The 23,518-nt window shown below is 47.0% G+C and overlaps 8 protein-coding genes across 8 annotated transcripts; 3 read left to right on the forward strand and 5 right to left on the reverse strand.

Moving 5' to 3' along the window:
• Window positions 1-902: 902 nt before the first annotated feature.
• On the reverse strand, window positions 903-1,232 carry H6S33_000547 (uncharacterized protein; the record flags this gene model as incomplete). The annotated part of the gene is made up of 1 exon (XM_044831936.1): window positions 903-1,232. The coding sequence occupies one exon, from the start codon at window positions 1,230-1,232 to the stop codon at window positions 903-905; it is 330 nt and encodes a 109-aa protein (XP_044700106.1).
• A 3,818-nt stretch (window positions 1,233-5,050) lies between these two features.
• Window positions 5,051-6,368, forward strand: H6S33_000548 (uncharacterized protein; the record flags this gene model as incomplete). The annotated part of the gene is made up of 3 exons (XM_044831937.1): window positions 5,051-5,260; window positions 5,742-6,004; window positions 6,053-6,368. 3 exons carry the CDS (start codon window positions 5,051-5,053, stop codon window positions 6,366-6,368), a joined length of 789 nt encoding a protein of 262 aa, XP_044700107.1.
• Window positions 6,369-6,799: 431 nt separating this feature from the next.
• H6S33_000549 (uncharacterized protein) lies at window positions 6,800-7,915 on the reverse strand (the record flags this gene model as incomplete). The annotated part of the gene is made up of 5 exons (XM_044831938.1): window positions 6,800-6,921; window positions 6,983-7,234; window positions 7,341-7,507; window positions 7,640-7,824; window positions 7,892-7,915. 5 exons carry the CDS (start codon window positions 7,913-7,915, stop codon window positions 6,800-6,802), a joined length of 750 nt encoding a protein of 249 aa, XP_044700108.1.
• Window positions 7,916-8,164: 249 nt separating this feature from the next.
• H6S33_000550 (uncharacterized protein) lies at window positions 8,165-13,529 on the forward strand (the record flags this gene model as incomplete). The annotated part of the gene is made up of 8 exons (XM_044831940.1): window positions 8,165-8,282; window positions 8,355-8,685; window positions 8,740-9,277; window positions 9,331-9,670; window positions 9,721-10,150; window positions 12,712-12,958; window positions 13,018-13,168; window positions 13,234-13,529. 8 exons carry the CDS (start codon window positions 8,165-8,167, stop codon window positions 13,527-13,529), a joined length of 2,451 nt encoding a protein of 816 aa, XP_044700109.1.
• A 1,914-nt stretch (window positions 13,530-15,443) lies between these two features.
• Window positions 15,444-17,001, reverse strand: H6S33_000551 (uncharacterized protein; the record flags this gene model as incomplete). Its single annotated transcript, XM_044831941.1, has 7 exons — window positions 15,444-15,451; window positions 15,514-15,574; window positions 15,631-15,711; window positions 15,773-15,922; window positions 15,976-16,268; window positions 16,327-16,890; window positions 16,989-17,001. 7 exons carry the CDS (start codon window positions 16,999-17,001, stop codon window positions 15,444-15,446), a joined length of 1,170 nt encoding a protein of 389 aa, XP_044700110.1.
• A 158-nt stretch (window positions 17,002-17,159) lies between these two features.
• Window positions 17,160-20,539, forward strand: H6S33_000552 (uncharacterized protein; the record flags this gene model as incomplete). Its single annotated transcript, XM_044831942.1, has 8 exons — window positions 17,160-17,715; window positions 17,771-17,853; window positions 18,035-18,812; window positions 18,884-19,023; window positions 19,075-19,166; window positions 19,222-19,658; window positions 19,718-19,773; window positions 19,841-20,539. The coding sequence occupies 8 exons, from the start codon at window positions 17,160-17,162 to the stop codon at window positions 20,537-20,539; spliced, it is 2,841 nt and encodes a 946-aa protein (XP_044700111.1).
• A 364-nt stretch (window positions 20,540-20,903) lies between these two features.
• H6S33_000553 (uncharacterized protein) lies at window positions 20,904-21,438 on the reverse strand (the record flags this gene model as incomplete). Its single annotated transcript, XM_044831943.1, has 2 exons — window positions 20,904-21,047; window positions 21,187-21,438. 2 exons carry the CDS (start codon window positions 21,436-21,438, stop codon window positions 20,904-20,906), a joined length of 396 nt encoding a protein of 131 aa, XP_044700112.1.
• A 591-nt stretch (window positions 21,439-22,029) lies between these two features.
• On the reverse strand, window positions 22,030-23,360 carry H6S33_000554 (uncharacterized protein; the record flags this gene model as incomplete). Its single annotated transcript, XM_044831944.1, has 5 exons — window positions 22,030-22,218; window positions 22,297-22,557; window positions 22,630-22,829; window positions 22,916-23,167; window positions 23,231-23,360. The coding sequence occupies 5 exons, from the start codon at window positions 23,358-23,360 to the stop codon at window positions 22,030-22,032; spliced, it is 1,032 nt and encodes a 343-aa protein (XP_044700113.1).
• Between the last annotated feature and the right edge of the window lie 158 nt (window positions 23,361-23,518).

Raw genomic sequence — 23,518 nt, forward strand, 5'->3', positions numbered from 1 at the left:
GAGGGGAATAAGGGTTGTGACGAACTTCCTGTGGTATTAACCAGCAGACCCCGCTTTGTCCGAAGGACACCCATCCTTTAACACTCGACGACAACAACGTGAGAAAGCATTCTCTTCTCTTGAAATCATAGGAGATTATCATGACAACACGTGTTGTTTTAATACTTCGGAAGGGTACCAGAGCGTCGAGACCTATTCTTAACGCCCACTCGCTCTATTGGACAGGGCGCTTCAACGTTCGTCAACCGTATGAGAATCAAGGGGATCATTATTTCTCCGACGCAACGGGAAGACAGGCGCATCGCCCGAATAACTATCCTCAGGGCTTCTCGTTGCACTACTTTGGGACTTGTTTTTATGTGGTGTTTTTGTTTAGCTTGTTTACAATGGGCAGAGCCTCAAAACGGGATCGCCGGACAATGGTGTTGTATCAGCAGTCGCTCGTCTCGATTCTATTTATGGATCACCACCCCAGGAACCACCTCAATCCTCAATTGGCTCCCGAAACATAAACAAAAAACGCCAAACATCACAAAGTATCATTAACGACTCAGTAGCAGCGCGGTTGCAGATTTTCCGAAGAGTTTATTGAGATATCACAGACATCTGTGTACAAGATAAACGAAAATTACAGCGAAAGACGGAGAAAATAAGAAATGAAACAGTTTTAGATCCCCGGAATAGTAACCCCTGTCCGATTCTGGACCATCGGCGGATCCCGTTACCACGACGTCACCTCAGTGTTCTCACTTCAACACTCATAATTCCGCTCCACCAAAACACAATGAAAACACCAGAAAATAAAAAAGGAACGATCATCAACACATAAGAAAATAATAAAAATAAACACCGGTACAAGCTTCAAACAAATCCCTCGTTACTAAGCGCCAATCGGCGCTCAATTATATCGTTCGCATTTTGGTTTGCTTCAGAAGCTCCATATCCTTCAACTCCTTTTGCCACGCGGCAATGTTGAGCCTTTCCTTATCGGTCGACACGGGGTTGATTCCTTCGGCTTCCCATCGGGCCACTCGCTCAGTGGCCTGAACAATCTTGCGCCAGGTTACTTCGTACTTCTTGCAGTTCTGGCACTTGCCATTGACGCGAGTAGCTTCGTATATCAACTTCATGCCACAGGTTTCGCCGGTTCGGTACTCCTTGTTGCAGTGGGCACGGAATCGTCCCCATTTGTGGTCGTTGCAGGAGAAGATTTGCTGATCGTAGAAGCACATGTTTTTTGATTTGTTTGGTGTTTCAAAAACGATTGATATCTGGTGGAGGAAGGGGGGGGGGGGGGGGGGGGTTGGGGGTTGGTATAAAGATTTGAGAGAGCTATTTGGTGGGGGTTGCTTTGGATATTGTGGGGAAGCTGCTTGAGGGCGGCAAAGAATGCAGGATATGTTTTGTTTGAGAACGGGTTCAGGCTCTAGTCTGTGCTTCTCGAGAGAAATGATGAGGATGAGGAAGCAATTGAGGGTGATGATGGGGGGGTATTTATGGTTGATAGATATTGATACAACATGTATATCCTAACACCTCCGTCAAGACTTGATACTACCAACAGTTACAGAATCTTCAACTATTTCCGATCACGCTAGTCAGCTCATGGTTCTTTTCAACCGCCTTTCGAACAACACACAATTGCGAAGCATAACGGAGGCACGCAATCACAACGATCGTCGTTCCTTCTGGACATTAACCCCTGCTCCCACACCCTCTTCAACTGTTTCCATTGAGCAGGCGTGTCCCCTTCGCTTCCAACTCCGTCTCCCGGAAACAGTAATTCTTCTTCCCATTCGATCAATTGACCAACTATCTCCTATCTCCCCGTTTAACCCCTCACGGAGGCCTTTGACTATGCACTCCTGGCTCTCACCTCACCCTGTCTCACTCGTCCCGTGCTACTAAATCAGATGCTTTATGGTGTTGTGGTTTTTTCACAACTCTCTCCACTACCCCTTGTTTGCAGAAGCTCATAGATTGGGTTGCAAGCTTGTTCATCACGTGTGTATGTGATGAACGGGACGTGGGTGCATGCACTATGGGGTCAATGCATTGAGAGTCTGCTGAATGGTCGTTATTTACGGGGGTTTCACGGAGTCCCTTTACTTAGTGGCACGAGATATCTGAACTAGGATGAAGGATGAAAGTATCTTGGGATTTGCCTCCCCCAGGACTAGGATTCTTTTGGAGCAATTCAACGCATGAATTTTGTTTCTTTTTACGCCAAAAGTCCGGCTATCAAGATGATCGTGCTTTCCACTGCTCCGAATCAGTACACCAACAAAACAACCAAGAAAAGCAGACATTTCAAACCCTCCATACTCCCCCCCCTCCAACACCGGTTGCTTTCACCTTTTTTTTCTTGCACTATGGCTCCACACCTTTCTCTTAGCTATAGCCTCGTCATTCGGGTTGGCCGGGGTCTTATCTCAGCTTTTTCGAATTCATTTGAACTATACTGCAGGTAAACATGTTTTGTTTCAAGGACATTTGTTGCCTTGAAATCCTTCAACTATCCGCAGACCCGGGTGTTTCCCAAAATGCACCTTCAGTCACAAGACTGTGTCTGCCTCGGTCTCCATTTTTCATGATTGCTCAATTGAGGATTTGGATTGGTTTCCATAAAACACTTACATCTTTTTTTGGGATTATAATCGTTCAGCTGATTATCATTCTCCTGCACCCCTCCTACGAACCTTGCACCACTCCCAGAGTTACGGCCCGGCGGCTTTACCTCTTCTGTGCTCCGTTCTTCCAGAGCATTCAGATAAGGAAAGCAATGCATGAATGACTCGTATAGATTCTTTTCGCCCATCACTTTCTTTCTTGCCTCATTGCACCCCCCCCCCCCCCCCCTTCCATGTAAATGAGGCAGGCGCTACGATCGAGACTTTATCCAAACTGACGTGGCAAACAGGGTATGGCTGTCACCTTGAATGAAGAGGCTCAATTTATGGGCTGTTCTTATGGCTGTGAACTCAATTACGTCTTGGATCTGAGAGGCGGTGGCCATATTATGTTATGGAAAACCGGCTCAGGTAGATTACAGTGAATTTCATCAGATCAGCCGTGCTCTAGAAGAAGAACATCCTTGGAGAACGCTGATTTGGCCCGTTGATGGTCCCTGAAGCTAGCTCTGGTGCCCTAAGTGGCAAAGAAAACTCCTTCAGTAGACATAGTATGTCGTTAAACGGCATACTTTCTTTTGTGAGCGGCGCAGCAATTACCAAAGACATCATATTGACCTGCCCGTCGATATACAGCAATGAAAATGAAGAAGATAGTCACACAACAGCAGAAGAAGGGGGGCAGTGAAAGCAAGGCAGCAGTCAAGCACCATCTCGATATTTGGGAAAACTTTAAGCGCGGCATTTATCAAGATGCACTTGTCAGGAAGTTTGGAAAAGAGAAGGGAGGGATGAGAGGTTGGGTTGGGCTGATTGAGGGAAGCTGGAGACGAAGAAGACTACTCTTATTCATTGTTACGCTAGTTTGCCAGCGTTCAATTTGTTTGTTAATGCTCAATCAGCCCTGTTTCCCGACCCCTCCAATTCTTTTTGCTGATACACAATTTTTCCCTTGATTTATGGCACATAACGCAGAATAAACTACCGTTGATGAGTTTTTGTTCTAGTCACACCCCCCTTGATGATTAGTACTTGTGTCCTCCTGCTCCAAATTAAGCTCTTAGAAGGTTGCTAAGGCCGTTGTGTTTCCCTCGATTTCAGTTTTGGGGTTTGAGAGTTTAACCCACGTTCCATGTGGTTAAAGCGTTATGACCTTCTAGAATGTTTCATGGAACATTATGCTACTGCTGCATGCCAAGGATAGCTGGCATTCTCTGCTCGGGCTCCGATGTCTCATGTGAGGCTTGCCATATGCCTGAGACAATCCGGGGTCCCACTCGGGACTCATTGCTTTAGGCAGCTTGTTATTCGCCTCTGAAGCCGAAGGCAAAATACATGGGGGTAAATTACAAGCACTTACACAGGGTACAGTAGATGGAAAGCGGGGTGGGGGGGGGAAGGTGGGCTATGGCCAGGAAAGAGTGGGCCAGGAAAGAAGAGAGGTTGATGCCATGAGATGCAGACATATAAGGCAGCATTATCGCCCAATCCCTGTACCGTCTGCGAGAAATACATATAGAGTCAAGAGTAGAGTAGATACGGTACATAGTGCCTGTGCAGGGAACGAACATCGAAGGAAATTGATAGCCAAAAGGAACAGTACATTGAAAAAATAAGCACGGATGGATCCCACATGTATGCATGTACACGCCATACGTTCGCCATACGTTCGCCATACTCTACGTTGCATTTGCATTTGAGTTTTTCGTTCGATTTTGTGCGTTTCTCGTTTCTGGGGTTCTCTTGATTCGGATTTGCCCTTCATTGGTTTGATGCTGTGCAGGTGATACTGTCAGCCTGCGGGTCGGGGGTAGCGATGCGAGCCAATGATGAATTCGAGGACAGCTAGAATTTTTCTTTCTCTTCAATCTATCTCTGGGTGATTGTTGGATAAACCTTTTTTTTCGAGTCAGGGCCGCAAAGCGACAAACACATGCCTGGAAAAAAGTTCCTGACCAAAGTTATTACTTGGCTCATATTGAATATAAATGTACAACATACGTGCAGGTAGGTAGGTGCCTTCAACAAAGGGTCGTGCATTTGTAATATATGTAGGTGTACGTGTATGTCTTGGGTCGGCGTGGTTATGATTTGTTTCTCATTTCTTTTTCCTATTAATATCCAGATGTAGAGATTGTTACTAACTACTTTCAATTGCTACTAGATGTTGATGTCTCAAATTATTATTGCGGTTGACGGTTGTTGTGGTACAAGCAAGTGAGTAGCAGTAGCAACGCAACTCTAGCTAGGGGCTGTCGTCATCGGTCAAGGTCCCGGCCGAGCGCCTTGTTTGAACGTCTGCTTTGTGAGCAGCAACTCCTCTTACTCTTCTCGAGATTCTCGAGAAAGATAACTGTCCATCGCCAACGCAGAACTGTGAACTTGGGTTAACTTGCTTGCTTTGCTGCTTCATCGTCATAATGGCGGACTCAACCCCAACTACATGTTTCAATATCCTGCAGCTGGCTGCAGCAGCAACAGAAACAGTACCAGATTCTACTTCATCTTCTTCTGCCCCTGCTGCGATATCATCGCCGTCGGCGCAGGTGGGACTGGCAACGTTTCCAGACGAGCTCATCCTCTATATTTTAAAATTCCTGGATGTTCCCGAGCTCTACGTGTTAGCGAGAGTTAGTACCACTCCCCCGCATTTCGTCTAATTGATGATTCCATATGCCTGTCGCAATCCAAAACATCATGTTGGCGGTTGATCATGTACTAAGGAACGCATGTATGTACATGTGGGCACAACGGACGAGGGAGTGGACCCTCTCAATTGTCAATCGAGCCGTTGTGTTACCTTATTTTTATACATCTTTGCCCTCTGTTTCGCCCGTTGTCTTTATTTTCTGGTTTTTTTTATATATCTTACATCATCATCATCTACGATCTGTCACCATGGGACTCTCCGTGCCTGCCTCATCAGTCAGGAGATTTAAATTACATTGATTCCTGGAGGACAAGTCATTGGGAAAAGGAAAAAAGGAAAAAAAAGGAAAAAAAAGGGAAAGCACGACATCCAAGGGATTTTTTTAATTTTATTTTTGATACTGATTGACAGACTGTCAATGATGAATCAAATTTCTAATTTAATCATACGCCTTCGTGTAGACTTCCCGCCACCTCAGGGCACTCTCCACGGACCCTCTCCTGCATCTCACACGTCTCAAGACAGCAAAGCAGACACTAAACATCTCGCTTTCTCACAGACCCTCTTTGGACGACGTCCAGAGGAGTGGCCGAATCTACTTGACTTGTCGACAGGTGGCTCAAAGATCTCTCGCTCGTTCATTGACCCTTATCCGCTTGAAGCGTAAGTTGTCTAATAGGCCATCAATACCGTCCCTAATCGAGCGCGGTGTTCTTCCCGCACCGTATTATCACAAATCGGCAGATGATACGGCGATATGGCAGCCTGTTAGAATTTCACCGGTGCTTCTGGGTACCGTAAAAGAGTTGGAGAAGGAGAGAGTAAAGGATATGCTGAGGGGTTGGGTTGGTAATAAAAGACCCTCTTTGGCGGATGCTGAGCGAGTAGGTTGGATCGAAAAGGCATATCTAGAACATGAAAGGCCAAAGGTGAGAGAAATGGCCACGAGGTTCACAAAACGATGTATCGGTGGAAGTCAAAGGCAGAATTCACGCTGGGGTAAAGGTGGAGTTCCAAGAAATAACCCGCCCAGGGCGCATGTCTTGGGATTGAGAACCTATTACGAGAGATTGACAAGTGCAGTCTGATTTTTGCTGTTGCGTTTGGGGTATTTTATATGTTTCCTTATCGTGTGATATTGTCACGATGTTTGGCGCTGTCACTATCAAGTTTTGCGTTTATTCTACAAGAAAGACTTCTTGCGTTATTATATTGCATTTCTTACCTTCTCTACTTTATGATGTATCTCTTTGTAGTTTTGCTTATCCGAATGGTGTAGTGGCCATATTCTGGCTCTTTGTGTCTTGATGCTTGAAAACACGAGTAAAATATCCTTGACCCTATAATAATTGGATATAAGATCTGGGAAAGTTTCATGAGCCAATGGATGTTATATTTCCAGAACTGGAAAGGGTATCATCAAGCAACGATACAGTAGTGACAAGGTCTAACGTTCAGATGCGCCGAGAATTTCATTACTCATTGGCAGACTATCGAAACCATGATTTTGTCCAGTCGATTATTCCTCTGTCTCCTGCTTTGCCAAGCCCTGCTCTTTTAGGAGAGATTGGATCTCGTCTGCAGTCCATAAGTGATGATAAACTTTGCCCTCGGCTGTCTTACCAACGGTCGCAAATTCAACTGTAAGAATAGATTATCAGTATTGAACCTGCAGAATAGTGTTCGAGGTTCGCTGTCTTACTCTTCTCGCTACTTAGGGTAGTGCTATCCATGGTCTTACTAAGCACCTTGACAGCAATCCCACAGGCTTCCTTCAAGTCGCAGTCCTCCTTGTAATCCTGCTTCAGTAAGCTCTGTGCTGAGGCGTTATTCGCACCGACCGATGTGGCTTTCCAACCGCCGTAGTTACCAGAAGGATTGGACTGGTAAAGTTGAAATTCGCGCTGCGAGTCGTAGCCCGCATAGATGAATGAAACGCCGAAAGGACGCAGACCTAATTTCAAACAAAAATTGCGAATCAGTTGATAGTGACGATAAAGGGTGTATTTGACTGATGTGGGGTAAGGCGGGGTGCGGGGTTGGTTTGCCGGAATTATTACCTCCGTGCTGTGTGTAGCCCTGCTTAAGATCGCATAATCTCCTAACAAGCTGTTCACATGGAATATCTTCGTTGTATGTTAGGAGATAGTTCTGAGCAGCCTGTCGAGCATAGTTGATGAGAATGTTGGCATCCGCAGTCATTCCGGCAACAGCACAGATCATGTTGCTGCGATGGTGAATCGGTCATCGTCAGCTAGAGTTTCAAAGGTTCTCATCACTTTTTTATCACGAGTATCATAAGCTCTTGGAGCTTAAGATTCTTTGATGATGGAATGTATTGACTGGATGTGTTACTAACTCGTTCAAGATGTACAGCTTCTCAGCGCTGGTATCTTGCTCCAACAGCTTACTCGTCACCTTCCGTTCAGCGGCAAGGACGATTCCATCTTTCGCTAAGATTCCTAGAGCAGTTCCGGCATGTGAAATGGCTTCTAGAGCATATTCGACTTGATAAAGTCGACCTTCGGGGGAGAAGATTGTTGTCTATGGAAGAATATCAATCAGTTTGACCTTATCACAGATGAGTTGGGGGATATGCAGAAGGACGTACTCGGGAATCGTAGCGTCTGGACATTTTGAGGGAACTTTATTGATTCTCGACTTGCTGAAATGGAGAAAAGGGTGATGACTGAGGGGCAGATGAACGTTGTTTGGTGGGACCGTGGGGGGGGGGGGCTTCTGGCGATGCGTTGTGCCAAGACTTGTCTCGACTTTGATAAAGTGTCCGTGCCAGATAAATAACATGAACCCCCGGCAGTCCTAGATCTTGTAAACTACTTCTATACACCACCCGCCATACGAAAACTCTGTGCACGATCTCGTCATGTCATCTTTTAATCTTCCTAACCGCCCTCCAAACCCTGGATCCTTCAATCGGCCTCCACCTCCACCTAGACCTCCGATGCTTGCGCCTGGATGGACCGAACACAAAGCTCCTACAGGCAAGTCTCCTTAGCTATTCTGCGACTTTTGATCGCTGCTTCGAAACCTCTCAGATATCTAAGAGTTGGCAGGTCACTCTTATTACTATAACGCCGCTACGAAGACCTCGACTTATACTCGCCCCGTCGCGCCAACGCCCGCGCCAGCCCCTTTCGCAGCTGGTCCAACTCCGGGTCCGTATCCAGCTCCAGGTCCTTATCCCAACTTTTCTCAACCTCCTGGAGGGTATTATGGTGGTCAATTCAACCAACAGCAGTTCCCGAACCAGCAGTTCCCACCACAACAGCAGTTCGGCCATGATCAAAATCGTGGCCGTGGGTGGATGGGTAGGGGCGGAAGATTCAATAATCAGCGCCAGCACCGCCAAAAGTCGGAAGAGAAACCAGATCGCCCAAAGTCAAAGTAATATTATGTCTCGTTTGAATGATTGTTCAGATACTTACTTGTGCTTTCTAGACGTGCCATCCCAGGTGCGACACCATGGGTCCTTGTAAAAACAAAATTAGGCAGGACTTTTGTGCACAATCCGGAGACAAAAGTATCGTTATGGAAGGTCCCAGAAGATGTGCAGGCTGCTATAGACACCATGCTACCCGAGGATGAAGCAACAAAGGAATTGAAGACTAAGAAGAAACTTGCTTCTGATGCTGATAGTCCTAAACAAGAGGAGTCAGAGCCTCGGGGAATCAAAAGACCGGCGCCGGCTGCTCTAGAAACTGAGGGCAAGGAGGGCACCGAAACCGCAGAGATTAACGAAGAAGAGGAGGAAGAAGAGGAGGAAGAGGAAGAGGAAGAGGAGGAGGGGGGGGAAGAAAGTGAAGACGAGCATGACGCCCACGGGAATAAGAGATTGAAGACCGGAGAAGCAGTTGAGTTTACAGAAGACGATGTAGCGTGGCAATTGGAGGCCATGGCTGAAGAATACGGGTTAGAGGAAGAGGATTTTGAAGAAGGAGAAGATATGACAGAGGAGGATAATATTAATTTATTCAAAGTATATGACTAAAACACAGTATTGGAGAGTTGAGTTGCTAATAAACTGCCTAGGAAATGTTGGACGATTACAAAATCAACCCTTATAGCACATGGGACGCCGAAATGCCAAGGATCGTCGAGGATAATCGCTATGTTCTCGTAACAACTACAAAACGCCGCAAGGATGTTTTTACGGAGTGGTGCAAGGATCGTATAGCAGAGATCAAGGCTGAAAAAGCAAAGCAGAAAAAGGTGGACCCCAAAATCCCATTTTGGGCGTTTTTGAAAGAAAACGCAAGCGCAAAGCTTTATTGGCCAGAATTCAAGAGGAAATTCAAGAAAATGTCAGAAATGAAGGACACAAAACTCGCCGATAAAGAGAAGGAAAAGATGTACAGAGACTATATTTCACGTGAGTAACTTCAATATCGTCTTTGGCACATCGTGACTGACGTTTGTTAGATATGAAAATTTCCGAGTCACTCCGTGAAAATGACCTAAAGAAACTCCTTAAATCCAATTCTGAGTTATCTCGTCTGACATCACTCGAGGACCTTCCGGAGTCAATCCTAATAGATGTGCGCTATGTTACTTCCCCCGAGAAGATACGCGATGCAATAATCAAGGATCATCTTGCTACCCTTCCAGAGGCTCCAATGAATGAAGCGGAAAAGAAGGCTAAAGAGGAGCTGGAACGGAAAGAACGAGCTATAAGAGATAGAGAAGCCGCTGTTAGAAAGGATCAATGGAGGCTTCGAGGAGAAGAACAAAGGGCCAAGGACATGCTGAAGGAAGAGGAAGCTCTGATTGAAAGGGCGAAGATTGTGAGCAAAAGGGGACTCTTGGGGCACATTATCAAAAAGGAAGATGAAGGAGAAGAGAGTGGGAAACCGTCAGGGCCTGATGGTGGAGGATTGCCTTAAGGTTCCCGCAGATTTCTGTTAATCCACGCAATGTGTATCGGTGCTTATTGGACTTTAAGTATGTACTTGTAAGAATTGACATCTCGATATACCTAGAAAAATTGGTTTATGCCATTATGAAAGCTTTTTATTGATATTTCGATTCTATGTTTCCGTATTAAGACAACATGTAGGGTGGATTTAATTAAAGATTGGTGGCGCTGGAGGTGAACAGGATCAGGTTTAAACCACGTTGAATCTAGTCTCGTACCCATCCCCTACTTAGGGAAGTTCAGGGGTGGAAGCATGGAAGTTGAGGAGTTGGGGACGAGCCTACGTTGAATCATGCCCCATGAGATGTCGGAGACAGATGGGTCGCCTGTCCTATAACGATTACTCAGCGACCAAGTACTGATTATGACCGACATCCTATGAATCATGCAATCCCATATTGGCGTGGAGCCTTCTGAATAATACGTCGATATTGCTACTACTAGCGAGAATATCAAATCTGCCCGTTTTGGTACTTCGTATGTAGCATGCGGATTGTGTTGCTACCTACGTACCAAAAGGGACAGACTTGTTTTTCTCGCGAGTACTTCATGGATTCTGATTCGGTACTTCATAGAGTCTGATTTGGCACTAATCATGGAGTATGACTCGGCTAGATGGTAGACGACTTCCCTAGCCACTCGAACGCCCCCTCACTCGAACATTTAACGCAAAAAAGAAAGGATCTTCGTTATAACCGGCTTATATACCGTTATTTCACCAATCATCATCATCCACTGTTCGAGTGAGGGGGGGTTCGAGTGGCTAGGGAAATCGTCTATTGTCCCATTGACTGATTATTCCGAGGAACATTCAGGGGCTAGCCGGCTTACTGGCAACTACATGTACTCACGACAGGCATGAAGTACCCGAATATGCAGCTGCAAGTTTTTGGTGTATTTTTGACTTCTACTCCAATGGAAATTGCAGATTAGGACGTGCATTTTCGGGTACTTGTTACCTGCTGCGAGTATTTACATGTAGTGAAGGATCAAGCAGCATTGTAAATCATAATATTTACCAACTAGGCAATAAGTTATGGCTTGCTGTGGCCAAAATTTTATACCTAACCGTTCAGAAGTTCTTCCGGCCACCGAGAACTTGAGGCGGGAGCTCTTTCCGGTATTTTGTTCTAACGTTGTCTTTGCGCCACATATAGTACACTTGGGACGGTTAAAGTGGTAGTTAAGCTTGCTATAGGTTATACAACCAGTGGCTCAACCCCCGAGCCAAATGGTGGGGAGCAGCGTCACGGGGCCCCTGTCACGCCGGCAATAACCGAACCCCGGATTTTGTTGCTTGTAGTTGTGACCCCAATTCCCTGTAGCTCCACTTCAACACTTAGATACAACGTTTAGCTTTCAGAACATCACAATTTGTCTACAATTATGTTAACAACCCCTTTAAAGAAATGCATTCGTTCAACTTCGATTCGGGCCCTTACACAGCGCCCTAAAGTAGCTTTCGGACGCCCTTTTGTATCCTCAAGCCGAGCTCTGCAGAATGCAGGTGTACGCCAACCGCCCCATTCTGACAGGTTAACTCCCTAAAACCTCAACCTTCATACTAAACGCTAACTGTTTCAATTTCTTATCATAAAAGCGTTCATTTCCCCGGTGCCCTCAATTCAAAGTTCTCGAATACTCTCAAGTTCCAGAAATCGGAAGATACACCAGCGATACCAACGTACAGGCTGATCGATACCAATGGGACCCTGTTAGATACCAGCAGAGAGCCGGATTTGAGTAAAGAAAAAGCTTTGAAGATGTATAGGGATATGGTTGCTAGTAAATCACCCTCCCACGAATGAAATGGGGCATGGCGGGTGACATTGCTGATACAAGAACGTTATGTATAGCTAGTGTTATGGATTTACTTATGTAGGTCTTCCGATATCAGAATTGTATTAATTTTAGCTTCTTACTCTGGTTATTCGTAGGTATGAATCCCAACGGCAAGGAAGAATAAGTTTCTACATGGTACAGAATTTCTTGAGCTTTGGGCGAATCCACCATTTGTTCTTTTTTTAATCAGTTATCTAGGTTTCTGCCGGCGAAGAAGGTATAGCAGTCGGATCCGCTGCTGCATTGGCAGACAATGATATCATTTTCTCCCAGTACAGAGAACAAGGTGTAATGATGTACAGGGGCTTTACACTAGACGAGGTATGGAATTTACTTAAGGAGGCTTTTTATGTGGGCCATTGACAATACTAATGGGAGTTATTGGATGCACTAGTTTATGAATCAGTTATTTGCGAATAGATTTGATTATGGGAAAGGAAGGAACATGCCCGTGCATTACATGAGTGAGAGATTATACTTAGTAAGGATAGATCCATTTTATTCACTTAAACAATGGCCTAACCAATATCATTAAGCACTCGATTTCTTCTCCACTGGCAACTCAAATCCCACATTCAGTAGGCGCAGCGTAAGGATATCACCTTAAAGCCTTTTTATGTCACGAATTATACTTATACTAACTCCTCCCAAAATAGATATGCTTTAAAACTCTCCGGCGAAAATCGTATAGCTGTTTGCTATTTCGGTGAGGGTGCTGCCTCGGAGGGCGACTTCCATGCAGCACTTAACATTGCTGCAACGAGATCCTGTCCAGTTGTTTTCATTTGTAGAAACAACGGGTACGCTATCAGTACACCTACCTTGGAGCAATACAAGGGAGATGGCATTGCAAGTAGAGGTGTAGGCTATGGTATTGATACCATCAGAGTTGACGGGAATGATGTAAGATTCAGTCGATCAAGGATAATAATGCATTCTTTATTGACAGTTGAATGGGATAGATCATGGCAGTAATGGAAGTGACGAAACAAGCGAGAAATATTGCCATGACCAAACAAAAACCAGTCTTGATTGAGGCTATGTCGTACCGCGTTTCGCATCACTCGACAAGTGATGATTCTTTTGCTTATAGAGCGAAAGTGGAGGTCGAGGGTATATCTCTCCTTCTGGGGATGGTGTAAAACTCGTGATTGCTAACCTAATGGTTGCCGATACAGACTGGAAACGACGAGATAATCCAATCACGAGGATGCGAAAATGGCTTGAACTTAGATCCTGGTGGTCAGCTGATGAGGAGACACAGCTTCGGACAAATCTTCGCAAAGAAGTGCTGCAAGCCTTTGCACGTGCCGAAAAAGAAAAGAAGCCAGCTATCAAGAATCTATTTCTTGATATCTTTGAGAAACCGAGTGAGGATTTGAATGAACAGTTACAGCAGCTTAGGAGGATGATTGTGGAGTATCCCGATGAGTATGACGTAGAAAGTTACGAAGGCGGGAAGAACGGTTTGTAAAGATTATTAGAAGATCTTCCTAGATGTGAGGAGTTTTTAAATTTATTAGCTTTCGAAATAATCTGCTAGATAACTTGGAGTTATATAATACAATATTTCTGAGTCCATTGAGAAGGTGTCCAAGCAAGCAGCGTTTGAGCTTATTCGCAGAAACATGTGGCATGTGTCCGTGTCCAGAAAGATCACATTGTATTGTGATCCAAAGTTGCTAGTAAGTGAGGATTCGCTGATTGTCACCCTTAAAGTCACTGTTGGTGTTGTCGGCAATGTTGATTAGTCAATCGAGTGATATTCTGTGTTTGACTCCTAGGCATTCACCCTCCTTGCTTGAGCAAACCAGGTTAAGATGTACATCACAGGGGCGTGGCCACAAGCTGGCATAGAGGCGCCACGACGCATTCTTTTTTCATCGCGTCAAGAGGTCTCGTAGCCCGTACTGCACAATCAGGGGTATTTGCTTTGAAAGGTACTCTAGAAGGTTCGGTGGTCCAGGCAAGCTAAGGTTGTGGGTGGTAAATTTGGACAGATTGAACTGTACCGTGCTGCCAAGACGCCCCCCCCACATAGGCGTGACCTGTCACTCGATATTGTCGTTTAGTCCATCCAGGGAGCCAGCCCACCCGCGAATCAAGGACCAGTTCGCGCCAGAAGATTGCTTATTATAGAGTATCACTTCTATAAACTGGGTAAGTAACAGTCGCCAAAATCTGAATGTAAATATCCTCGTATACGCGTAAGGGTAGGCACTGTCAGGCGAACTTTTAGTTGCTAAGGTCGGCGTTGCGAAGTTTCAAAGAGTACAGAGACACCCAATATATCTCATTGCCCTGCATACATACTGAGCTTCTATTATACCAAATGTGAATGACTATCAATCAATTAGAATCTGATCTAGATTTGATGAAATACAAGAGCTTTTCTTTTCTTTTTTTTTTTTTTTTTACCATACTCTATACCAGAATGGACTCGGGATTGGCTTGAGCGGGCCAAGAACATTGCAATATACATTTCACTTTTTGAGTAAAAGCTTGACTCAAAAACCTCCCCGAGTGAATCGAGCGCTTGTTTGGGCTAAAAAAAGGTTTAACTAACTGGGTCTATAAAAAATGTCATTGGCCGCGAACAAGAGATACTTTATAGACCGTTCACAGACCGCAGTTAAAATTATTTGTATGAGCTCTAGCAACGTCCATGCCCTTTATTTTCTTAAAAATTTGTACATAAAGTACTTCATGCAACCAATATCCAACATTTGAAGCCCACACATCGATCTAATCAAAACCTTTGACCAAGGTCATAGATCGGGACCGAGATAGTGAAAAGAAAAATATTCCACATATCGCCATAACGATTACCATAAAACAGCCAAGCCAAAGCCAATGTGATGATGATACCACACGGCCAGTGTTATCGAGGTTCTCGCCAATAAAGGGCTCGACCGCAGAGGGTAGTTTCCTAAAAACACCATGGCCGAACATCCCCAGGAATCCTCCACCATTGAATTGAACGAACCCAATAAAAATAATTATCGCTATCATAACTATACTCACCTAGTTAGTAAGAAGAACAGATTAACAGGTATTTGACAAACCTAAAGCACCGAGGGAAACCAAGATAACTTTCTCCCATCCCTTTGCGAATAATATCCCAGATATAAACATGATGGAGCTTATCGGTATTCCAGCCCAGTCTGACCCATTAGCCCTCCATGAATGGATTGTTGTACTTGTTTGGTCCAGACTTTGGCTAAGATTATCCATCATTTTCAATAAATTTCCGAACGTAACATTTGCTCTGTGATGAGTCTTTTCCAATGAAGAGAATAATCGTTGCTGTGTTTCTTCCTGTTTAGCAAAAGATTTTGTGAGAGTTACATGATTTTTTGTGAGTTCGGTATAAGAACTTGAGATTGAATCAAAAAGCTGTAAGTTGTAAATTTAATTAGCTAGTTATACCTTCATTTATATTTGCTGATCTCACACACTCACCGATGAATGTGATTCAAACGTATTGGCAAGAGTTTCAAGCTTCACAGATGAGTCGATCTTTTATGAAACCATGTTAGGTTCAGTTGCAATAAATAATTGGAAGATATAAATACTATTCTAGTTGAGAGATTGTCAACTGTACGCAGCATATTATTAATCGACGAGTTGAAGTCAACATAAAATTGAGAACTAATCTGTTGGAGAATAGTTAGATTCAATATCACCACATTTGTCGGGAAGGGATAGCACACATACCCGATGAATTAAATGCAAGCTCTGTTCGATAGCCCCTCTCTTTACGTTAACATCAGTGGATAGATCTACCATCGCTGTCTCAACCACCTCCGTCATTTTTTCTGAACGTTCCCCTAACTCTTCGAATTTATTTATCGCCCCAAGGATAAACTAAACATCTCTATTAGTTAAATTCTTAATTTAAGGCCTTGGGATGTCTGTACCTGATTCAGCTCACTAACTGTCCGTATTTGTTCTTCCCTTCTCACCTCTAGTTCTTGGGTCAAATTTTTAATGATACCGGTAGCATTGGCTCCGGCATCCCTCAGTGCGTCCATAACCTTCCCCTTAGTCTCAGCAAGGTCCTCCAACACGCCATTCAATGTGGTTTTCCAGATCCCCCCGAAGCTTTTCTGTGCTGTTATCGACTCCCAAGCCTCCTCTAAAGACGTAGATAATGCCGAGAATAGAGACTTTTGAGTCTTGGTTATATTCTTATGGAGAATCAGAATCTCATCTGCGTAACCACCAATTAGCAAGACGATGACTGATGATGATGAGAAGCAAGGCTGTACCTTTCTCAACCTCATGCCTAACCGCAGAGCACATAACAACAGCACTTTGTATATTATTACTGAGTGTAGTCCACCACTGCGGACGCTCCTCCAATCTCCTGACGCACTCCATAACTCTTGTCTCCCGCAACGGGCTGCCATCCGTACTCTGGCATTCCCGGGGAAACTTGATTCCGGTAGCCTCGAACTCACAAACGGCAAGCTGAGCTGCGTAGGTGATCTTAAGAATATCGTTTTTACCTTCGATGGTGCTGCAATCGGAAACTAGGGATGCTGCAGCAGTCCTGTGGCAGGATGTTTTCGATTCAAGATCACGGAAAACGGCAAGAGCTGCTACATAGGCTGGGTTATGGCCATGAGAGGGAGGAAATGCTCGGGAGAGAGCTTCAGACAGAACATCGTTTTCATGATCTGTAGTCTGGGTCTCTAAGATAGAAGGACTCTTTCCTTGGGTGCGAGGGAAGGAGAGAGAAAAGGCAAGAGATTTGGATAATAAGGTGATTGTAATTAAAACGAGATATAGAAATCCGCTGATGCTGGAAAAAGTCTTCATCTCAGGAACCACTGATGTTTAATTAGAAAGATGTATTCTCTTTTCTTCCCTTAATTGTTAAAGTTATAGTGGGGGGATTTAAGCTTTTGTGGAACCTCGAATCATTTACCATCACTCGCCATGTTTACATAAGGTGCCGGTTGCACACATGTCGTCATCAGGGCAGGGATTCAGTAGAGTCATAACCGCCGCGTCTTCCCACCCTTCCCTTCTTTTGAGCGTGTCAATACTTCTTTACGTGTATTTCACCTCCGAACCACAACAGCCCAATTAATTCATAATGCCGCCGAAACGACGCGGCGGTGGCGGCGGTGGTACTCGCGAAACGCGAAGCAGCACCAGATCTCAACCCACAACCCAAGCTACTGGGTCTGCTGCTAGTGCAGCTGCGACAGGGGAAAATGTCTCAGCTAATCGCACGAGACCCAATAACAAAAGAACTGCCCGAGGGAGTACCAACACCCCCCGAAGAGCTAGAGGAGCGGGCAGGAATTCAAGGGCACAGGATGAAATGCAAGATATCGATATTTATCGGGAAATGGTAACCGAAGTAGTCGGCCCTCCAAAGAACAGGCGGCAGCAGCAAGAGCTCTCGGATTCGGAGGGAAGGCCTGCTAAGAGACAGAAAGCGGTAGAGAATTTTAAAAGTGAATCGGGTCCATCAAACAGTAAAGATAAAGGGAAAGATGTTCTTCGTGAAGACTCAGAGGAGCGCCCAGAACAACTTTTAGAAAAAGAGGTCAATATAAATAACGAGGAGGATGAAGTTACCACCATGGATGAAGATGAGAGTGAAGAAGAAGAAGAAGATTGGGAAGACGTCGATCTTAGTAAACGTCTGTCTTGCGATCAAAGTCATTCGTTATATGCCTTCGCTAACAGTTTGTACAGCAATCAAACGCTTTGAGGAACCCTCTAAACCTAAGACCCTAGAGCTCATTCTAGATACAAATGAAAAACGAAAGCCCGGCCCGGTAAGACGAGTGATAACAGCTGTTGACCGTCGCATTCGACTCGAGATTCACAAAATGCACATTCTGTGCCTCCTCACACATGTATATCAGAGGAGCCGATGGTGTAACAACTCAGCTGTAAAGGTAATTTAACATCAATGGGGTCCTTGCTAGTACTAACATGCTAAGTATCTATTTATAGGATAATCTAAGGCCTCTAGTAAATAGGGAGATCTTATCATTGCTCAACCCAAACCCCAATGACCAGCAGTTTAGACGCTCATGGAGTTTTAATGAAGGATTACAAAAAGCATCAGACATGTGGAAAAAAAGATTCCGAATCACAAAGAAGGGAGTGTCGAAACCGCGCTGGCGTGATAATGAAGCAGTAGTTGAAATGCTCTCGTACCCACCAAGGGACGGAGATCCCCCTATGAGGCGAGATGACTTCCAGGCCGCTTCAGTAGGTCTTTCAGGCTCGAGAGACCTAGGGGCTCAGCTTTTCTGTGCGTTACTTCGCTCTGTTGGAGTGACCTGCAGGCTGGTATGCTCCCTTCAGCCGTTGTCGTTCACTTTCCAGGACAAGCAGGCTCCGGTGAAGGCAGCACAAATAATTGCAGGTTTTATCTTTAGTGAAGCTGCTGCTAGGGATAACGATAGGGAGATGCAAGTCGACAATAGATTTGGTGGCCCTGGACCGGCGCCAGCAAGGCCGTCACCAGTAGGAGGAAGAGGCTTGCGAAGACCCGGGTTTCGAGAACCACTCGTTACAGCTCCCATACCAGAAAAGCCTCCAGCCCGGCTCCAAATCTGGGAAGACCCGTATCCAGTTTACTGGATTGAGGCTTGGAATACGGCGACACAGAAGTGGGTTGCTGTGGACCCTCTAGTAACATCTACTATTGGAAAGCCGAGCAAACTTGAGCCACCCATGGCGGACGGGGAAAATTCCATGTGTTATGTAGTTGCTTTTGAAGAGGGTTTGTACAGGCCTGTCGTATAATAGATTGATTACAGGCTGGTATGCTAACTCTTTTTGAAATCCAATTAGAGGGTCAGGCTGCGGACGTAACAAGGCGATACGTAAAGAGCTTTAATGGAAAGACTAGAAAGCTGAGAGTCTCGTCCACCAAAGGCGGGTTGGAGTGGTGGAATCGTGTGCTTCAAGTATTCCAACGAGGATGGGAAATGGTACGCATTTCAACCATCGTTTTAAAATATGCAGGACCTAAGTCGTACTAGGACCGAGATCAACTAGAAGCCGCGGAATTACTGGACAGGGAGGTCGTTGAGCCCGTACCTAATAACATCCAGGACCTAAAAGGCCATCCTCTGTAAGACATGCAGATCTTGGTTCGCCGAAAGCAGTTTTACTAATCTCGAAACTAGGTTTGCCCTCAAGAGACACTTAAAACGAGGCGAAATAATACACCCCGAGCGGAAAGTCGGATCCATCACAACAGGCACCGGTAACAAGAAAGTCACCGAAACAATCTACAGAAGACAGGACGTAAAAGCCGTCAAGACCAGCGAGCAATGGTACCGTGTGGGGCGTGAACTCAAAGCAGGGGAGCAGCCACTCAAATACGTCACCGCCCGCCCGCGAGTAAAAGGCAGAAGTGATGACTACCTGGACAGTGAACCCGAAGAAGAAGAAGAAGAAGGTGGAGATGACGGGCCTAGACAGTCGGCGATGTATGCCGAGTTTCAGACGGAGCTCTATGTGCCGCCGAGTGTGGTCCATGGGAGGGTGCCGAAGAATAGCTTTGGTAATTTGGACGTGTTTGTGCCTTCGATGGTGCCGAAGGGAGCTGTTCATTTGCCTTGTGAGTTTCCATTTCTGGTGTTCTTGTGCTTGTGGACAGGAAGCTTACGGGTCTTGTAGATAAGGGTCTTGTGAAGGTTGCTCAACTACTGGGTATCGATTATGCCGAGGCAGTAGTAAGGACACCTTCCTTCTTTCCTTTATTCTCGGGATGGCTTTATACTAATGACATCACCAATTTAGACTGGTTTCGATTTCAAAAACCGCCAGGTCGCACCAATCATGAACGGCATTGTAGTCGCTCAGGAATACCGCGAGGCGGTCATGGCAGTCATGGCAACACTTTTGGACGAGAAGAACCAAGCGGAAGAACACAAGAAGAGCATCGAGGCATTGAAGCGATGGAGACGGTTCTTGATGGGAGTGAGAATCAGGGAGAGGTTGGGCATTTATCAGGACGTGGAGCAGGTAAATAAGGTGGACATGGGGGTCAATGATCGCGCTGGGGATGAGGGCAAAGGTGGTGAGAATGTGGATACGGGTGGTGGCTTTTTTGCTGAACCTGGAGATCAGGCCTCTGGTAGTGGGTTCTTTGCCGAACCTGAAGTCCGGACATCTGGTGGTGGATTTTTCACTGAAGCTGAAGATCATTCTTCTGGTCCTGGCGGTGCGCCAATTGCTAGTACTAAGGACAGCAGCGGGGGGTTCATAGTCGACAACAACGATCATGGCGGCGGTGGGTTCATGGTTGATGACAAAGATCATGGCGGTGGTGGTGGGTTCATCGTCGATGATAACGACGGGGATGAAGGTGGTGGTGGTTTTATCGTCGAAGATAACGGCGAGGACCAAGGCGGCGGATCCGTTCGTGAGGAGGAGGAGGGAAGTGAAGAGGGGGAACTCTTTGAAGATCCTGAAGACGAAGATCTAGGGTGGTTTTAAAGAGTGTGGGATATGGAGGGCTGGGGGTTTTCTATAATAAATGATCGATTAATAGATATCACAGTATAATAGTCGATTACATGTAAATTAAAGGTCGATTAATACTCCAGTAACTTAATAAACACTTCAAACATTGCGAGCTTCACAAAGAGCTCAATTGATAATGGTATCCAGTATATTGCGAGAGACCCTTTAAATCTGCCCTCTAATAATCAATCTGTTCATTATATACCCGGCCCTCTGGTCATGCATAATATATCGTCACTTATAACAAACCCTCTCCCATATGCATTTATACAACAACAATATAAAAAAACAAAAAAACATCCCCCCTTTATACTTTAATTAAAACCGCCCTCTCTCTCTATGTAGCATTCCGACTCCCCCCCGACGTCCTCTTCGCATCCTTCGCGCCCCTCGTGGGGCTCTTGTCCTCCTCGCCCTGATGGCTCACCTGCGGGTTCGCGGGCGAAACCTCCAGCGGGGATCCCGGCTTCGTTGTCTTCTCCTGCCCACGCCCCCGTCAGCCCTTTTCCTTTCTTCCTCCTCCCTCCCTCCCTCCCTCCTAATCCCCTTCCCCCCCCCCCCCCTACCCCACCACCTACAATTCACCCCCCCCTACAAGAGAGAAAAAAAAAAGCACTTACCTCACGATCAGCAACCTGCTTCTCCTCAAACGGATTCGTGGCCCTCCCGTATGCGGCCTCGCTCGCGTGCGCGACCTCGTCGTTGGTGCTGCTGCGCGTGTTCTCTTTGCTGGAGGTGTTGATGTCGTCTTTTGAGGGGACGGGGCGGCCCTGTTGGGCTTGGGCGTGCTGGGGAGCGGTGGTGGTGGTGGTGCTGAGCAGGCGGGTGGGGAGGCGGGGGAGGAGACGGTGGAGAGGGCGGAGGGGGAGCATTGTGAGTTGGGGGGGAATTGAGTAGATGGGGAGTTTTGGTTTTTAATTGCAGGTATCTATAGTTGTAATTGTAATTGTAATTGGAGGTGGAGGATATTTTAGAGCTTATATCTAGAGCTGTATTGTAGAGAGGTAGCGGCGGTGCTGTAGTATAAGTATCACCATGGCCGCTTGACATCACGATGACATCATAGCTGCAGAAGGTTAATTGTTGCGGCTCTTTCCCTACCCTGCTTGCGTGCTTGCGTGCTTGCGTGCTTGCGTGCTTGCTTACTGCTTGACAGGGCGCGGGGAGAGAGGCTGCTTCATCTAATTCACAGACAGATGCAGAGATGTGCGCTACTAATGGGCGTGGTGGTGGCCGGGTGATTACTCATGCAATGCGTTGATTGCTGACTGGGTTGGGGGAGGGCGTCATGGGGCGTCACTCGGTGGGTTTGCCAAGACTGTTCGCGATATCATTTCTGGGTCTGTCGTGGTTTATCACTAGCACAAACACCACCACCCCCCGAATAATTTGTCTACAATGATGCAGAACCCGTCATTTCCATTTCTCTATATCTAGCCCGAGTGACACTCCATGTCCCCTCTCTACAACTGGGCCTTCGCCAGCTCGGCCTTCACCGCGGCAATGACCTCAGTGTGGATATTCTTCGTCGCGGCCACCACGCCCTTATTCTCCCTCAGCGTCCTGCCGACCCCAAAGTTGAGCGCGTTGCCATGCGCGTCGCTCACGATCCCGCCGGCCTCTTCGACAATGAGGGAGCCGGCTGCGTGGTCCTATTTGTCACCCACCAGTCAGCCCTCTCCTCCACATACCACTACCCACCACCCAAGGGGGGGGGGAAAGGAGCATACCCAGATCTTCTCCTGATAAGTCGCGCTCGTCGGCAGCCTCAAATAGATATCCGCCACGCCGCGCGCAACCGTCGCATACTTCGCCTGCGAGTCCATCTTGACGGACTTATTCGTGATTCCGAGCGCCTCTGCAATGGCCGCCTGCTGCCTATGCGAGGAGTGGCCCGCCTCGACGCCCTCGCAGAACGAGGCGGCGGACAGCGCGCTGATGGCGCGCATGCTGATGGGCGTGGGCGTTGCGGAGGGGTTGGAGAGCGGTCGCTGTTAGAGGGGGGGGAAGGGGGTTAGTTGGTGCGAGTGAGGGGGGTTGTGATTGGGGGAGGGGGGGCGTACGATGGTGGCACCCTGCCCGCGCACGGCAGAGAGGAGGATCCCCTTCTCGCCCTCTGGCTGCGCAGGGTCAACGGGCAGGTTCGGGCAGCCGAGGGCGCCGACTTGGACGGAACCGTCGACGATGAGCGCCAGACAGACTGCGTACTGGTCGCCGCGGAGAAAGCCCTTTGTGCCGTCGATTGGGTCGAGCGCCCATATCCCTATCCTCACACTTCCATCAGCCAATGATCGCTATTACTGGTTTTCTATCTATCTAGCTAGGTATGTAGGTGCGGTGACTACTCACGCCCAACAGAGCCCCCCGCGTGGTTCCCCAGATCAATCAACGCCATCATCTCCTCCGCGTCCGTGACGCCGCCAATGTCGCCCGTCAGCGCGGCGCTGTCGTCGACGGCGGACCGGACAAGGGCCCACACGGACTCGCGCTTGTCGGCTTCGGACCGGAGGACCTCGGCGTCTTCTTCGCCGACGATGGAGTCGTGGGGGAAGACGGTGTGCACGGCGCCGATGACGAGGGCTTGGGCGCCGAAGTCGGCGACTGTTGGGTGGGGGGGTGTTAGTATGTGTGTGTGAGAGGAAGGGGGGGGGGGAGGGAAAGTACTAGTAACGGGAGACTTGTCGCCCTTTGTGACGGTGCCCTTGACGCGCGAGTGGTAGACCTTGTCGGTGAGCAGGCAGGCGCGCTGGACGGCGAGCTCGGCGATGCGGCGTTCGGTTGCGTAGGCGGCCATTGCGGGCGTGGTGAGGGGTCTTGCGTGGTAGGCGTGCGGGTGCAGGTGCGGGTGCGGGTGCGGGTGCGGGTGCGGGTAGTTATCGAGAGGGCGGCGGCGGAGGAAGAAGAGGCGGACGGGCAGCAGCTGGCGGGAGACTCGTAGGGCAGACACCGTGG

The sequence above is a fragment of the Morchella sextelata genome, assembly GCF_020137385.1.
Source record: "Morchella sextelata strain SCLS chromosome Unknown scls_1, whole genome shotgun sequence".
NCBI lineage: Eukaryota > Fungi > Ascomycota > Pezizomycetes > Pezizales > Morchellaceae > Morchella > Morchella sextelata.